Source organism: Phyllostomus hastatus, unplaced genomic scaffold, assembly GCF_019186645.2.
Source record: "Phyllostomus hastatus isolate PE091 unplaced genomic scaffold, TTU_PhHast_1.1 phas_contig_1, whole genome shotgun sequence".
Lineage (NCBI taxonomy): Eukaryota > Metazoa > Chordata > Mammalia > Chiroptera > Phyllostomidae > Phyllostomus > Phyllostomus hastatus.
Genome location: NW_025333498.1, coordinates 27,604,496 through 27,623,221, shown reverse-complemented (window position 1 = coordinate 27,623,221; position 18,726 = coordinate 27,604,496). Strand labels below are relative to the sequence as shown.

Genomic DNA, 18,726 nt, shown 5'->3' with positions numbered 1-18,726 from the left:
AAACTGTGGTATATTTACACAATGGAATACTATGCAGCAGAAAGAAAGAAGAAGCTCGCAAACTTTGTAACAACTTGGATGTAACTGAAGACATCATGCAAGTGAAATAAGCCAGGCGGTGAAAGACAAATACCGTATGATCTCAGTAATAAGTTGAATCTAATGAACAAAATAAACTAGGGAGCAAAATAGAACCAGAGGTATAGAATCATGGAATAGACTGATAGCTGTAAGAGGGGAAGAGGGAGTGGGGACTGAATGAAAGAAGATGAAGGGATTAGTCAAAGAACATATAAGAAAGACCCATGGATATGGACAACCATGTGGGGACTGATTATGGAAAGGTGGGGGGCCTAGGTAGGGGGGAAGAAGAAGGGACAATTGTAATAGCATAAACAATAAAATGTTAAAAAATAGTAATAATATAAAATTAAATTAAAAGAGAAAACCCTTCAAAATCACCAAACTTTATCAGGTGATGACTATACTTAAAACTGGGTATTTGAAAATGTAATTGTAAGTTGGTGAAAGACAAACACCATATGATCTCATTTACAAGAGAAATCTAATGAATGAAATAGATTAATGAACAAAAAACCCCCAATACTTCCTAGCATTCACTTAATAATATATTTGGACCATTTTCCATGTTATCAATACAGATTTACATCTTTTAATGACTGTGTTACATTGAGTTATATGGATAAACCTTATTTAGCTAGGCTTGATAGTGATTTAGGTTGTTTTATTTTTTTACTATGGTCATTGCTGCAGTGATTATTTACATACATTTTTTGGCATTATTTTGTAGGTATTTATGTAGGGTGAATTTCTAAAAGTGGAAATGTACCAAAGAGAGCATGTTTTTTTTTACCTTGGTAGGTATTTAAAAACTGCTTTCTTAATTTTTTAGTAATTTATACTCTAATTAACATTGTATGAGAGTGCTTATTTCCCCCCAAATCCTTCTCACACTAAATCATCAAACTTTATTTTTATAGATGAAAAATAAACCTCAATGTTTTAATTTGCACTTGTTAATTATTAGTGGGATTGAACATCTTTTCGTGTTTTTATTTTATGCCTATGAACTAATTGCTTCTTTTATTTACACATTTTATGTAAAATCATTATTCTCTTTATTAGCTTATTTTAATACATTAAATTGATGGAATGTTATTTTGTGTAAATTACCTTTTTAAATAAAAGATTTACTAAATTAATCAATTTTCTTTGCTGCTTTCTATTATAATATTTTAAACATAAACCAAATTTAAAATAATTTTTATATGACTTGGTTAATTTTAAGATTGAGAAACTTTACCTTATATTTTTCTTTCAATTACATCAAAAACTAAATACTTTGGAGTTTTTAATATACATAATACATATAGTCATCTTTTTTTGCTTGACAAAAAATAATCTTCACAAATTAGTGATATAACTGGTGTTATGATTTGTTTATAAGGAATATAAAGTGCAAAACTTCCTGTGTAAGACTAGAAACATGTCTTCAACTGGTTATAAGAAGTAGGCGTTCCTGGATTACTTGAAGGATTTCTTTAATATTTCTTTCTTTACTTTCATCCCCTTCAATAGAGCTGAGAAGTTTGGAATATGTGTTTAACTCCCTTATTCTTAAAATGCTTGTTGATATTTCACCTTCCAGGTCAAATACCTCTCTGTTCATTTTAGCCAGTAACTTCTTTGTAACTTTCCCAGTCTCATAAAGCTAGGAGATGACAGAGCAATGCTAGAATCTGGTCATTTACTTTGTCACAGTTGAGCAGGTAGGATTTTTATGATGTTCCAATAGATTGAGTTGAAAACTTGTTTATCCTAAACCACCAAAATATATTGCTATTTATTTATAAAGAATAAAAGAGATGATCCAGTTAATTACTAGTATTCTTGAATATTATCAGATAGGACCTGTATTCTTAGCCATGCTTCTGAAACCTTATACATGAGGTTCAGGGAGATATCTGATGAGCAATCAAATAGTAACAGACATTGAACGGGAGGGTAGATGAATTTTGGTTGAGACCAAGAAAGAACTGAACATATTTATTGAAGACTTAGAAATGCAGTGGGTTTTAAAGTGGCAGAAGAAATTTTGTTCTGGTGGCCTTAATTCATTTTAAAAGGCTAATTTTAGTTAATTCATTATTCTACCGGATTTTTCAAATGCAACTTAATTCTAAAATTCACTAACATAACCATTTGAAGCACTACGCTCTTTTGATTAGTATTCTAAAGGGATTAATAATTTTCTACCCTAGTAGAAGGAAAAAGGACATTTTATCAGAACATTGCACCTGTCATACATCACATCTTGAATAATTTATGCCCACTGTTGTTGCCAAGTAAAACTTGAGCAAAGTTTTAGATTTTGAAGCTAAATTTTAAATCATAATTATTTAATAAATGTTTGTGAAAACCAGCTGTTCACTTTTAAAAACCCCAAAAGAAGCCATATGACAAGGCCTAACGAAATCAACACAATTAGAATGTTCTGCTTATAAATAGCATAGTGTTATTAATAGAAATGTGCTCAGAGATACCACAGCTGTGCAATTGTGGAGACGACATGCTTGACTCACTGTGGTTGCCCTTTAAAAGTGCTTTCCACAAATGAGCTCCGAAGAGGAAAAACAGGGCATAGTGGTTATGCCTCTGATACATACTTGATAGTGTAGAAAGGATTATTACCTCAAAATTATTTTATTGATGTTGTGAAGGCATTTGATATTCAAAAATAGCAAAGCTTCAAGTTATCAAGATTTTTCAGTGTAGTGTGAGGTGTGAAGATAATATGGATTAAAAACAACTAATGTCTATAAACTCTACATTTGGATATATTTCATATTTCCCCTTTCCTGTTAAAATAGGCCCTTCAGGATTACATATGTGATTCCCAGGCCTGCACTAACCATGTTCCCACTCTAATCCCCACCCTATCCCCAGCTCTACCCCAAAGAGGATGTTTCCTCTTGAGAATCCATGTCTTCCCCTGAGGCTATAATTTTGGATGATATAGTAATTCCTTTACTTACTATATGAATAGAATGAGGGAATAAAAATTCTTTAGAAAGATCAACAGAATTAGTGAGAATAGAATAAAGAGAAAGAGTTAATGTCTATGGAAAACATCTATTTCTAATTTGCAGAATTTTATTTTGTAGTTTTTTAATATGAGTATTATAGAGATTATTATTAACTTAATTCTCAAACAGATGCTGTTTAGTACAAAGAGATTCCAATGTGTTAATCATGGATGAAAACAGATCTGGACAAACTAAAGGAAGTGAAAATATTCTCATAGTTTAAATCTGCCCCTCCCCTTAGAAAATGTCATGCAGTTGACCTGTAATCTTGATTTTTTTTCATTGTCCATTACTTCTCATTCATGCCCGCAAGACTCTTGTTTGCTTTGGTTTGCTAATCAAACAAGTGTCAGCTAAGTTTATTTGAAAACTGGAATAAATTGCAGCACTTTAGGTCATTAATAGCAATCAGACATTTTGCAACTGACAGAATATTCAATGACTACAGATCTTGAAACAGGATTTGGTGCATTCCCAAATCTGTTAATTTCTATCTTTGAAGTATAAAATGCAATGAAAAGAAAAAAAAACAGAAAATAACCATGCTTATGTATTTGTGTCTAAATACAAATTTTATTGTAGTCTTTAAAAATATTTAAATAACTTAAAGGTTTTGGCCTTATTCTGAAACTGGCATGAAGCACTGAATCCTGAAACATTTAGTAACGATATTTATAATTTGCGGGTTCCTTCTTATGGAGAGGATCTTCCATTTCCTCCTGTAATGGTCATGAAACCTGTGGCTATATGAAACCATTCACACAGGTAAGGTATATTTGGTCTACTGAACTACCAAACTGCTCAGAACTCCCAGAGATTTCATTCTTCCTTCCTAAAAGGCCAAGTGCCCAATTTGAAGGAAATTATTCTAAAGGAAAGAATACCTTTTGGATTTGCATTTTTTAAATGAAAATAAAGGGCTATTTTATGTATTTATTTTTGTTTGCTTTTGGGGGGGTTATTCATTATTTTTTATTGTTGTTCAGTTACAGTTGCTCCACATTTTCCTCTTTGCTCTCTCCTGCCCTGCCCCCCATCCCATAAGTCAATCCTGACCCCCTGTCTGTACCCATGAGTCCTCTATTCATGTTCCTTGACTTGCACCTTCCCCTTCTTTCCTCTGTTAACTTCCTCCCTTCTCCCCTCTCGTCACTGTCAGTTTGTTCTGTATTTCCATGTCTCTGATTCTATTTTGCTCATTTGTTTGTTTTGTGATTAGGTTACACTTATAAGTGAGATCATATGGTATTTGTCTTTCACTGCTTGGCTTATTCCACTTAGCATGATACTCTCCAGTTCCAGCCACACTGTTTTGAAGGGTAGGATTTCCTTCTTTATTTCTGCTGCATACTATTCCATTGTGTAAATGAACCATTGTTTTTTGATCCACTCATTTATTGATGGGCACTAAGGCTGTTTTCAGGACTTGGCTATTGTGAAAAATGTTGTTATGAACATTGGGGTGCATAGGTTCTTTTGAACTGGTGTTTCAGGGTTCTTAGGGTATAATCCCAGCAGTGGACTTGCTGGGTCAAAAAGCAGTTAGTTCCATTTTTAGTTTTCTGAGGAAACTCCATACTGTTTTCCACAGTGGCTGCACCAGTCTGCATTCCCACTAACAGTGTGCTAGGGTTCCATTTTCTCCACAACCTCACCAGTGGTTGTTGTTTATTGATTTGTTAATAATGGCCATTCTGACCAGTGTGAAGTCATATCTCATTGTGGTTTTAATTTGCATCTCTCTGATGACTAGTGATGTTGAGCATTTTTTCATGTGTCTCTGGGCTCCCTGTATTTCCTTCTTGAAGAAGTGTCTGTTCAGGTCCTTAGCCCATTTTTTAAAAACAGATTGCCTTCCTTTTAAAAAAGATTTTATTTATTTTATTTTTAAACAGAGGGGAAGGGAAGGAGGGGGAGAGGGAGAGAAACACTGATACATGGTTGCCTCTCTCACATCCTATACTGGGTACCTGGCCTACAACCCAGGCATGTGCTCTGATTGGGAATCAAATCAGCAACCCTTTGGTTGCAGGCTGGCGTTCAATGCACTGAGCCATACCAGCCAGGGACCTTAGTCTTCTTTTTAATTGGGTTGTTTTTCTTCCTGGTGTGGAGTCATGTGGGTTCTTTATATATTTTGGAGATCAAACCCTTCATCGGCAAATATGTTTTCTCATATGGTTGGTTTCCTTTTCATTTTGATGAGTTTTCTTTAGCTACACAGAAGCTTTTCAGTTTGAGAAGAACAAAGTGAGAGAGATCACAGTACCTGATATCAAACTATATTACAAGACCACTGTAATCAAAACAGTGTGGTTTGATTACAACAGCCTAAGAACAGACACATAGACCAATTGAACAGAATAGAGAGCCCAGAATAAATTCATGTGTTTATGGGCAATTAATATTTGACAAAGAAGGCAGGAACATAAAATGGAATAAAAATACCCTCTTACACAAGTGGTGTTGGGAGATCTGGACAAGTATATGCAAAAAAATGAAACAACATCACCAACTTATACCATACACCAAAATAAACTCAAAATGGATAAAAGACATATATAAGTCATTGACACCATAAAGGTCCTAGAGGAGAACATAGGCAGGAAATTTTCAGATATCCCATGCAGCAATATTTTCACTGACACATTCCCTAGGATAAGGGATATAAAGGAAAGAATAAACAAATGGGACAACATGGATTTGTTTTTAAAATGCCTTTTTAGATAGACATGTAGACTGATGCAGAAGAATAAGGAACTGAGAAAATCCAATTCAAAAATACTGCTGAATTGTGACAAAGGGAGCTATTAAATAGAAGAATTGTCTTTTCAACAAATGGTACTGGAACAATTATACATCTATAGGCAAAAAATTATTAACCTCAATGTAAACCTTGCAGTGAATACAAAATTTAATTGAAAGTAAATCATAAGTATAAATGTAAAATGTAAAGCTATGAAAATTTTAGAGAACGCATAGGAGAAAATCTTCAGGACTTGGGGCTAGATGAGTTTTTGGGCATGATACCAAAAGCACAATCCATAAAAGAAAATATCCATAAATTGACTTTACTCTAAAAACTTTTATGCTGTGAGAAACCCTAATAAGATGATGAAAAACAAGCTACAGAGAACAAATATTTGTAAAACACATATTTGACAAAAATATTATATAGAGAATATAGAAAGAACTCTCAAATTTAAGCAGTATTAAAACAGTTAATTAGAAAAATAGGCAAAACATAAACAGATATTTCACCAAACAGGAGATACAATGAAAAATAACCACACAAAAAGATGTTCAACATCATTAGTCATTAAGTTAATGCAAAATAAAACCACTATGAAATATCACCTCACACCTAATAGAATAGCTAATTTAAAAAAGTCATCATAAAGCAAATGATGAGAATGTGGAGATACTAGACCTCTCATCCATTGCTGGTATGAATGTAAAATGGTATAGCTACTCTAGAAAACAGTTTGACAGTTAAAAAAATAAAACTTAACAGATGTTTACTATATGACCCAGCAGTCACAGTCTTGGGCATTTAATCCAGAGAAATTAAAACTTATGCTCACACAAAAACCTCTGCATGAATGTTTTTAGGGTCTTTATTTGTGATAACAACAACCCATAAACAATCCAAATACCCTTCAATGGAGGAGTGGTTAAAGTCTGGTATATCCATCCATGCAATGGAATACAGCTCAGCAATAAAAAGTAACAAACAGCTGGTATATACAAGTTAGATGAATCTCAAAGGCATATGCTTAGTGAAAAAAGTCCCAAAAGATTGAACACCATGTAATTCAATTTATATAATATCTTTAAAATGACAACAATATAGTGATGAGAAACAGATTAGTGACTGACGCGACAGAAGCATGGTGAGGGGTGAGAATATAAAGGTGAACATGAGCAAGATCCTTTGTGATGAGGGAACAGTTTTGTTCTATCCTTGTGATGATCCTTTGTGGTGATAGAACAATTTTGTATCTCCATTGTGAGACAAAAATGCACGGGACTATACCCTCACACACAACCCCCACACAATTTTTTCCAGGGTTCTTAAAATTTAAATTATAGCCCTGGCTGGCATAGCTCAGTGGATTGAGCGCGGGCTGCAAACCAAAGTGTAGCAGGTTCGATTCCCAGTCAGGGTACATGCCTAGGTTGCAGGCCATGACCCCCAGCAACCGCACATTGATGTTTCTCTCTGTCTCTCTTTCTCCCTCCCTTCCCTCTCTAGAAATAAATAAATAAAATCTTAAAAAAGAAGAAAACTCCATTTAAAAAAAATTTAAATTTTTACTTTCAAAGGAGCCAAGATAAAATAAGTTGGGTGTTTTATTACTTATTTAATCATCTTCACTGTTATCTAGAAGTATAAAATTTTCCTATAAAGAAGTATAAAATTTAACTATAATTTTCCTTATAAGAAAGTATTTCATAGTCTATATAGGTCCAGAAATGCATGAGTACTTTAGAAGTGAATTTATTATTAGTGTTATCAAAACTCACAAACAATATTATTGTGTGGATTAGTTTATAGATTTATACTTGAATAATTAAGAAACAGTATAACTTTTTAGTAATATAAAAATGTTTCAGAGGTTCTTACTTGAGTAAAATTTTTAAATACAATGTTTTAGAAACAATTTTATAGGTAGGGATGACAGAAAGTACTATATTTCTGGAAACATTAATTGAAGACATTTTTTAGTTGTGAGAAATCTATAGTCCCTTTACACCCTTTCATAACCCTGTCTTCTTTATTACTCAAAGGACTGAAAACATCAAATCAAACATGTTTCTTCAGTCCAAATAACAGCATAATAACAGCTCTTCTATAGACTCCCTTCTTTTGCCTCTTTTTTTTTTGTCTAAAACCAGCATCAGATGTGAATAGTATACAAAGTGATAAGAGGGTTAATAAAAGTTGTATCCACTCTCTTGGTGCCATGTCTATAGATAATGTAAAAAAGGATAGAACAGAAAAACTTTTAACCTGAGATTTGTTCCAGACAAGGATGAAAATCAAATGTTAAATCAATTATTTCCACTATAGACATTAGCAAAATATATTTCAGCTGCGAAAGTCCATAAATTCAACCAAAGTAATTGTATTATAGTGGAAAATGGGCACAGACTCTGGAGAAGAACAACTTGGAATTGAATCTGGTTGACAAGATCACTGGCTTGGGGATCTTGGGCAAGATTTTAATGTGTTGAATTTGTCTTATTTTATAGATGAGAAAAACATGGCCTACGGAAACTCAAAGACTTTCCCTTGGCCACAGGGCAGTTTAGCTGGGGGTAGGGACAAAACCTAGATTTCTTTTTATTCTCAACTAGTCCAAGATTTTCACATTACCTTCTCTTCTCCTCTGAGATATTAACATTAATAATGTAACCATGGCTTTACTTCTAAACCTGGTGAGAAATACTAATTTATTATATTTAGTTAAAATTGTTATTGCCGTCATCATCATTATAATTATGATTTGAGGTTGGTATAAATAGCTTAAATGGTAATCTGTATCAGTTTAAGATAGCCTAAATTATGTTTAAAAAATACCCTGCAGTCTCCACAGCTTAAAATTGCAAAGGCTTTCTCATGTCTCATGACACATGTTCATCATGGATTAGTGGAAACTACACATCTGCTCATTGTAGCTACTTAGAGACCCAGCTGGTAGAGCAGCCTCCATCTTGAAAATTACTGATGTCCAGAACTAGTCAACAGGCACATGTCCTCACCCAGTTAGATGGGAGGTAGGTAGTAATATCCTATTCTTTGCTGTAAAGAGAACCAATTATAGTTTATCAATGATACTACTATGCTATGACCATCATATGATTTATGAAGTATTATTGCCCTGTTAAGATCTGAAAATATTAAAAATAACTAATATGAAAAACTTTTAACTATGTAAATAAAATATCCTATAAAACTGCCAGCAATTTTAGAGATACTGTCAGTGATTTGGGGCTTAAATGTAAATTTTTTTAACCTTCAAGGATTTTATAAACTTATGATAGGCATAGTTATTCTTCTCTATCTGTAAGCTAGTCTTCCCAATTGTTTTTTTTTTCACTTCCCACAAACTTTTTGCTCCCTGAACAGTGAGGAAAGATACATAGTTGTCTTTATTTTTCTTGGAACTCTGCACATTGATCATTCTGACTAGCCTTTTTGGTTGGTTATCTTTGGCTGATCCACTGCTTCCCTAAATAGATACTGCAACATATTTGTCCTCTGTTAGAGTAGGATCATTTGGTTACATAAAACAGTAATATAATATCATATAGAAAATCTGAGTGATATTGCATTGAGAGAGGAAGTTAGGGCAAAATAAGTAGAAAAAGAATGAGGAAAATGGTGGAGGATGAGGAAGGAAGGACAATTTATGGTCATATTCATTATAGATGTTGGAATTAAATTAGTTATCTACTAGGACTAGGCAGCAAGTCCCAAAAAGAAGAAGAGCTTTGGTGCTTGTGCCAAAGCAGTAAAATTATTGGCTTCTCTTTATTACTTCCATTTATATTGAGAAACAATCTCGGATATTACTGTTTATTTCACTGCAAGTGGGCAGTGGTGTACCATTTGGCCCCATGATATCAAGGTTCTTCTATTCCCCATTCCTGGCAGAAAGGCCTAGGGAATGAGGACTCTCAGATCTTGTTAAGTTTAGTACCTATGAGGTGACTATAGTCATTAGATTTTATCCAAACAGGCCTAATAAGTATTTTCCTATAGAATAGGCCCCAAATTATACTAGATTCTTTAATTGAATGGAAAAATTATCAAGAGACCCAAATAGTCAGTTTTAATACCTCTCACTAAAGATGAATGAGTATTATTTTCTTTTGCATCTTCTCCAATTACCATTGTTTTTCATGAAGTATATATATACTCTTTCTTAGTTCCATAACAGATTCATTGTGACCACTGAGGGAACATATTAAAATATTTTTTCAGAGCTAGACAAACTAAAGAAAATAATATGAGTTTTTTGTTTCAATATGTTATTCAATGACAAAAAGAATGCTTGTTAAATTACATTAAAATAATATAAACTGAATGACTTGGTCTAGCTTTTACTTACATCCAAAACCCATGAAATTAAGAAGCAATGTGAACATCTTTATATTTGTACTTTTTATTATTGGCATAAAGCATCATTGATCTACAACATAATATTCAGTGTTCTGATAATGTTTATTTGTACAGGTGGTTGAAGTTTGAAGAAGATGTGGAGGATGGGGGAGAGAGGTGGAGCAAACCATATGTGGCCACTCTGTCATTGCACAGCTTGTTTGAGTTGAGAAGTTGTATTCTGAATGGAACCGTGTTGCTGGACATGCATGCCAATACTTTAGAAGAAATTGCAGGTATATCCTTTTTCCCCTTAGCCTATATCACTCTTATGGCTACAGCGAATTTGTTTATTACCTTTTCCTTATAATTTTATACATATGTGACCTTCAGAAAATTCTCATGATCAGCATATAAGGCTGTAAAAATAACTTTTCTTATCCCCTTACTTAAGATAAAACAAGTTGAATCTCAGAAAAATATGGTTAAACTGGTCCAATAGCAAGTCTGGAACAAGAATCTAGGTATTCTGACTTCCATTTAGTATTTGTTGTTTTTCACTATTGTATTTAATTAGAATGTCACTATTAGAAAATTTAAGGAAAAAATAATGAAGTTAGAGATCGAATTTTTTCAATATTAAAGCACATGAAACAGGCCCTGGCCAGGTAAGTTATACAGTTGTTCCCATACACCAAGATTGCAGGTTGCATCCCAGCAGGGCACATGCGGGAATCAACCAATGAATGTGTAAATAGGTAGAACAACAAGTTGATGTCTCTCTCTCTGTTTCTCTCTTTCCCCCTTCCTTTCTAAAATCAATGAATAAAAATTTTAAAAAATGCATGAAATAGTGATATGAAAACATTTCATTTAGTAAATTGGAAAAAATGTTAGTTTAGAAAAGAACAGAAAGGAATGATAATTTATAAATTCCAGAGTATACCAGGTGATGCAATTGAGATTAGTTTGTAACTTAATACTATGACTAGCCCTTGGGGTGAATGATTTGTATTAGAAGCCTTTGATGGCTGTATAACACAAGTACTGATATTTAGGAAGCATCTTACTGTTACTCTAGAAATAGAGGTAAAGAAAGTATGTTCTGGTCTGGAAAGCAAAAAAAAATTAGTAAAAACAAAATAATACAAAAAACACAAAAATGAGTTTTGAAAGAGTATAACTGAATTATTAATGGACATTTTTAAAATAAAAGCAAAGCAAGGACTCAGACAATTTTTTTTAAAAAATTCCTACTTTGGAGGAGAAATAAAAGCAGTTGCATGTGTATGTGGAATTTTTTTGTGAAGTGGAAAGATTTAAGGGAGAGTTTAATGTCATAATTATATTGTAGAGATGGAATAAAAAAAGAAAACAGATAAGATGTGTTTTCAATCACAAAAGTGAGAGACTATTGTATTAGAAAAATGAGATATTTAATTTAACCTTCAGAATAGCCTCATGAAGTGTCATTCCCATTTTTCATGAGAAAATAGAAGTTCTGAAATACTAATGGCCCAGGCTCCATCTAGGGGGCTCTGACTTTAGCCTCATGTTCCTTTTGTTACACTGCAACTGCTGTCTGTAGCAAGAGTAGGCTTCCAGGGGATGTTGTCCAAATTTTAATGGCAGTTTGATTAATTTAAAATTTTTTATTTGGTTGCTGGTGCTGATAGGAATGCATATATTATAATACATATGAAAACTAAGTATAGAAAGATATCTTGAATTATAATATTCAGTAAAAATAAAACAAGAAAGGTAAGCCTTTCTTTAAGTTTCATGCAACATCTGTGAAGTGGTTATTACAGTTTAAAATATGTAACTAGAGCCTAAAAGACTGTATAAAATTAAATATAGTATATTATTTTTTAGAAAAACACTAGATTCAATAATGGATCACACTACATCACGACTGAAAATGGTTCAATTAAAAATTAGCAAACTTCCTGTGTATAGTAGCTGTCCAGCTCAATTTCTTAGCTTTATATTATAGGGTCTTGCTTATACCCAATAAATTTGTTTTCCTTTTTATTGAATTTATTTAGGTGACTCTGGCTAACAAAATTACACAGGTTTCAGGTGCACAGTTCTACAATACATCTGTACACTGCTTTGTGTATTCACTGCCCCAAGTCAACATATCTTGTTAGTTTCAGGTGTGCACCGTAGACATTTTAACAATATTAATTCAAGTCCTTTGCCCAGTTTTAATTGAGTTTTTATATTAAATTGTGTACTTTCTTTATATATTTTGGATATTATGCTCTTATCAGATGTATGGTTTGCAAGTATTTTCTCCCATTCAATAGGTTTTATTTTCATTTTGTTGACGATTTCATTTTTTGTGTAAAAGCATTTCATTTTAGTGTAATCCCACTTGACTTACAATACCTTTGCCTAAGGAGGCTGAACCAAAATTAGTGCTAAGACTGATGTTAGAGAGTTTATTCCCTATGTTTTTTTCTAGGAGCTTTATGGTTTCAGATCATGTATTCAAGCCTTTCATCTAGTTTTAATACATTTTTGTATGTGGTGTAAGATAGTGGTCTAGTTTCATTCTTTTACATGTAGCTGTTTAGTTTCCCGACACAATTTATTAAAGAAACTGTTTTTTCCCCATTGTATATTCTTGTCCCTTTATCATAGATTAATTGACCATATATATGTGGGTTTATTTCTGGCTCTCAATTTTATTCTATTGATATATGTGTCTGTTTTTCATGCCAGTACCATATTATTTTGATTACTATAGCTTTGTAGTATAGTTTCAAATCAGGAAGCACAATACCTCAGCTTTGTTTTTCTCAAGGTTGCTTTGACTCTTCTGGGTCTTTTGTTGTTCTTTATAATTTTAGGATTCTTTGTTTTAGTTCTGTGAAAAATGCCATTGTTATTTTGATGGTAATTGCTTTGAATCTGTAGGGAAGATTATTTTGGTTAGTTTGAACATTTTAACAGTATTAATTCTTCCATGGGCACAGTGTACCTTTTCATTTATTTGTGTTGTTTTCAATTTCTCTCATCAATGTCTTATAGTTTTCAAAATATAGGTCTTTTACCTCCTTGGTTTAATTTAGCCCTAGTTGTTTTAATTTTTGATGCAATTGTACATGGGACAGTTTTCTTAATTTCTGTTTCTGATAGCTCATTATTAGTGTATAGAAACATAACCTATTTCTATATATTAATTTTGTATCCTGTGACTTTACTGAATTCATTTATTATTTCTAATAGTTGTTTTGGTAGAGTATTTAGGGTTTTCTACATACACAGTACCATGTCATCTGCAAACAGTGACAATTTTACTTCTTCCATTCTAATTTGGGTGCATTTTATTATATTTTTTCCCTTGCTTAATTACTATGGCTAGGTCTTTCAATACTACACCAAATAAAAGGGCATCCTTTTCTTGTTCCTGATCTTAGAGGAAATGCTTTCAGTTTTTCACCATTGAATATAATGTTAGCTGGGGGAGCGGTGGTAATATATTTATTATATTGAGGTACATTATTTCTATACCTAGTTTGTTGATCATTTTTATCATAAATAGATGTTGAATTTTGTTAAATGATTTTTCTGTATCTGTTGAAATGATGTCTTTTATCCTTTTTTTGTTAATTTGGTGTACCACATTTAACCACCCTCAAGTATCTAGAATAAATTCCCCCTGATTATGGTATATGATCCTTTTAAGTATTATTGAATTTGGTTTGCTAATATTTTGTCAAGGATTTTTATATCCATGTTCATCAGAGATATTGGTTTTTAATTTTGTTTTTTTTTGTGGTGTCTCTAATTTTGATATTGGTTAATGCTGGCCTCTTAAATAAATGTGGAAATATGCCTTTCTCTTAATTTTTTGGAATAATTTGAGGAGGTGGTATTAAATCTTCTTTATACGTTTGGTAGAATTCACCTGTGATGCCATCTGGTCATGGATTTTTGTTGTTTAGCAGTTTTAAAATTGGTGATTTAACTTTATACTTGTAATTGGTGTTTTCAGATTTTTTATTTCTTCATGGTCTAGGCTTGGAAGGTTGTGTATGTCTTGTAATTTAACCATTTTTTCTTAGGTTTTCTATTTGTTGGCATATAATTGTACTATTTCTTTGGTCTTATTTGTGACTTCTGTTTTATTTCTGATTTAATTTATTTGGGCCTTTTTTTTTCTTGATAAATCTAGCTAAAGGTTTATTAATTTTTTTTCTTTTCAAAGGGCCAGCTTTTAGTTTTATTCATCTTTTCTATTTTTATCTCTACTTCATTTATTTTCACTCTGATCTTTATTATCTCCTTTATTGTACTAACTAGATTTTGTTTTTTCTTCTTTTTCTAGTTCCTTTAGGTGTAAAGTTAAATTCTTTATTTATGATTTTATGGAGGTAGGCAGGTATAGTTATGGACTTTACTTTTAGAACTCCTTTTGCTGCATCCCATAGATTTGGAAAGTTTTGCTTCCATTTGTCTGAAGGTTTTTTTGCTTTCTCTTTGATTTCTTCATTTACACATTGCTTGTTTAGCAGGATGTTCTTTAATCTCCATGTGTTTGTGGGGATTTCCCCTAGTTTTCTTCTTTGAATTGATTTCTAGTTTCATATGGTTATGTTCAGAAAACAGGCTTGATATGATTTGTCTTCTTGAATTTATTGTTTAGTGGTCTAATATGTGATATATCCTGGAGAATATTACATGTGCACTTGAAAAGAATGTGTGTTCTGTAGTTTTTTAATCAAATGTTTTATCTATATCAAGTCCATGTCTGCTAATATTTCCTTTAGGCCCAATGTTTCCTTATTGATTTTCTGTGTGGATGATCCATTCATGGTGTAAGTGGAGTATTCAAGTCCCCCACTATTGATGTAATGTTGTCAATTTCTTCCTCTTTGTCTATTAATATTTGCTTTATATATTTAGGGGCTCCTATGATTATTGAGTAAATATTTACAAATGTTATATCCTCTTCTTAGATTGACCTATGAGTTAGAAACCTTTTTTTTTGGTATTTTGTTACAGTCTTTGTTTTAAAGCTTATTCTATTTGATGTCAATATTGCTATTCCAGCTTTCTTTTTTTCCCCTCACATGGAATATCTTCTCCATTCCTTCACTTTCAATCTATGTATGTCTTTAGATCTGAAGTGAGTCTCTTGTAGGCAGTATATAGATGGGTCTTGTACTTTTTATCCATTCATACAGTCTATATCTTTTGATTGGAACATTTAGTCTGTTTACATTGAAAGTAGTTATTGATCGACATGTACTTATTGCCATTTTATTAATTGATTTTATTATTTTTGTAGTTCATCTCTGTTTTGGTTTTCCTTCTCTAGATCTCTTTTTGCAGTGTGATGGTTTTCTTCAATGTTATATTTGTGTTCCTTTCTCTTTATTTTTTGTGTGTTATAGGTATTTGGTTTGTGGTTACTATGCAATTCATATATATCTATATAAGTCTATTTTAAACTTATAGTCACATAAATTCAAACATATCCTAAAAGCTCTACATTTTTACTCTCCCTGTTTTATGTTTTTAACATCATATTTTTGTGTGTCCCCTACTTTTGTAGTTATATTTGGTTTTACAACTTTTATCTTTTAAACTTTTCACTACATTTTTAGTAGCTGTTTCACTGCCTTTATTATATATATATTTGCCTTTACCAATAAGATATTTTTTTCATGTTTTCTTATATGCAGCTATGTTTTTTTCCAGCTTAAAGTTGATTCTTTAACATTTCTTGTTAAAGGCTGCTTTAGTGGTGATGAACCCCTTTAAAGTTTGCTTGTCTGGGGAACTCTATCTCTTATTCAAATCTGAATGATATCTGTGCCATGTAAAGTATTCTTGAATGTAGGTTTTTTCTTCTCAGCATTTTAATTATATCCTCCCACTTCCTTCTGGTCTGCAAAGTTGCTGCTGAAATATCAGCTTATAGTCCTATGGAGTTTCCCTTGTATGTGATTAGTTGTTTTTCTCTTGTTACCTTGAAGATTGTCCTTTTATAAAGATCTTATTTATTTCTTTATTTTTAGAGAGGGGAAGGGAGAGAGAAGAGAGGGAAAGAAACATCAATGTGTGATTGCCTCTTGTGCACTCCCCACTGAGGCCCTGGCCTGCAACCCAGGCATGTGCCCTGCCTGGAAATCAAACTGGCAGCCCTTTGATTCTCAGGGTGCACTCAATCCACTGAACCACACCAGCCAGGGCTGCCTTTTTATCTTTAATTTTAGCCATTTTAATTGTAATATATCTTGGCTTGGTTCTCTTTGGATTCATTTTGTCTGGAACTCTGTGACTCCTGAACCTGAATATCTAGTTTCTTTTCTAGGTTATAAAAGTTTTCAGTCACTATTTCTTTAAATAAGTTTTCTGTCCCTTTCTTGCTTTTTCTCTTTTTTGGCCCCTCTACAATGTGAATGTTAGTACATTTGATGTTGTCCAAGAGAACCCTTAAAGTATTCTCTATTTAAAAAGATTCTTTTCCCTTTTTGCTGTTTTTAATGGAGCGATTTCTACTATTCTGTTTTCTAGATCACCAGCCTCTTCTTTTGTGTTATCTAGTCTGTATTGATTCCCTCTAGTGCATTTTGTTTTCTGGGTTTTTTTTAGTATTGTTCGATTACAGTTGTCCCCATTTTATTTAAATTATTGTATGTTTCAGCTTTGCTTGGGTATTTCTTATATTTTTAAATCTTTGACATCATTCTCACAGTGTTCCTTCATTCTCTTCCTTTCAGTGAGTACTTTTTATGACTGCTAATTTGAACTCTTTATAAGGAAATTACTTTCCTCAGTTCCATTAGTGTTTTGTTTTTTTTTGAGGGGATGGTATTTTATCTTCTTATTTCACTTGTAACATAATCCTTTGTTCCTCATTTTTTTTTACTTATTTTGTATGTTTCTATGAGTTAGGCAAAACAGCTACCTCTCTCAGTCTTGAATGAGTGGACCTGTGTGGGAACAACTGCTGAATAGACTGCATGTACCAAGTGGTTTTGGCAGGCCAGCTGGAGCAGGCACAGGCTGGTGGGTCCCTGAGCATGCCATGCCAGATGCACAGTGGCAAGATTTCTGAAGCTGGGGCTTATGGACCTGGGAGGTCTTGAAGTCTGCTGCAATAGTTCCCCCTTGACAGCAAAGCTGGATCAGGCATATGTTGTGGGGGTCCTGGAGTGCACCACACTGGGAGTGCACCAAGTAGGATGACTGGAGTTGGAGGGAACATGGGCTGAGCTTTTCCAGTGCATGCTGCACTGGGGTGCTTTTGGCAGGACAGCTGGTACTAGAATAGGCATTGGCCATGGGGATTCCAAAGTGAGTAGCACTAGGGTTGCTTTGGCATGATGGCTTAAGCTAGTGTGAGCCAGAGGTACAGGTGCACTGGGGCAGTCTTTGCAGATTTCTTGAAGCCTGGACTATGCTCCCACTTGCTATATTAAAAGTGAAGGGGGAATGTAAAAAAAATGGTACTCACTGGTGCCTCTGATCCTACAGAGACTTCCAGCTGTTCTTCGCCTATTGGTAGACACTCTTGTGTTAACAAATGGATTTCCTTCATGTATAGTTAGGTGCCTTTTACCTGCTGTCTCCTCACTGAGCCCCAGGCCAGGCAAGTCTTCAGGGGGCAATCAGCTATGTTCTTCCTATTAAAGGTCATTGTGCTGTGCATGGAGTCCCTATCATTACCATGTCTCTGTCTCTCCTATTCTTTTCAGTGTGGTTCCTCTATCATTTGTTGTGCAGAAACTGTACAATTAGCCCTAGTTCTTCTTTAGAAGGAATACTTCTATGTATAGCTGTATATGAGGTATGTTGGTGGGTGGAGGTGAATTCAAGGTCTTTCTATGTCCCCATTTTGGACCCACCTTCCCCAAAGTTCTCTAATAAACATTTAAATATTTTAATTGGGGATCAAATAACTGGACTTTTCATAGTATTTTGCACTTTAGGAAACTCTTTTTAGTAATTTTACACTGTCTTTTTGATACACAAAACAAACTTGGGGCTTAGTATTATTATTGTTATCCTTACTTCATACCTAAAGTTACTGAAATTCAGAAGTTTATAGGTTGTGCCCAAAGTAAGGAGTTTATTTTTGCTACTTGTGCTAGTGATAGCATTACCTTTGAAAATGGATTAATCCAAATAAATGTTGGATTGACTACATATAATGAAGCTGTAAAATTTCTCAGTCTGGCTAAATTAGCCTCATAAAGTACCATTCATAATTTTACCAGGCTTTACATTTCTTAAAACATATAATTTCTACTGCTATCTTTAGAAATTTATTCCTACCAGGAAATTTCCCATTAGTCTGACTAAAACTCTCTTGTTTATTTTATTACCTTAATTCAGTTTTATTGTCTAAATTTATGTTTCCTTTCTTTAATTCTGCCCCCTTCCTCAAACTCAGCTCAAGGCTGTTATCTGTGTTAAATCTAGCTTTTAAAAGCAAATTATAGTTTCTGAGTCTATCCTTACAAATGGAAGTAGTTCAGTGAAAGTCCC

General features: G+C 33.2%; 1 protein-coding gene across 6 annotated transcripts in view; it reads left to right on the top strand.

Annotated features, from left to right (window-relative positions):
* The window catches only part of SLC4A10 (solute carrier family 4 member 10), a 268,818-nt gene that overhangs the window by 142,449 nt on the left and 107,643 nt on the right, over positions 1–18,726 (top strand). For all 6 annotated transcript variants that reach the window (XM_045850821.1, XM_045850997.1, XM_045850689.1 and 3 more), the window contains exon 5: positions 10,351–10,511. In XM_045850821.1, coding sequence (XP_045706777.1) covers positions 10,351–10,511 — 161 coding nt within the window. The remainder of the gene's footprint in view (positions 1–10,350; positions 10,512–18,726) is intronic.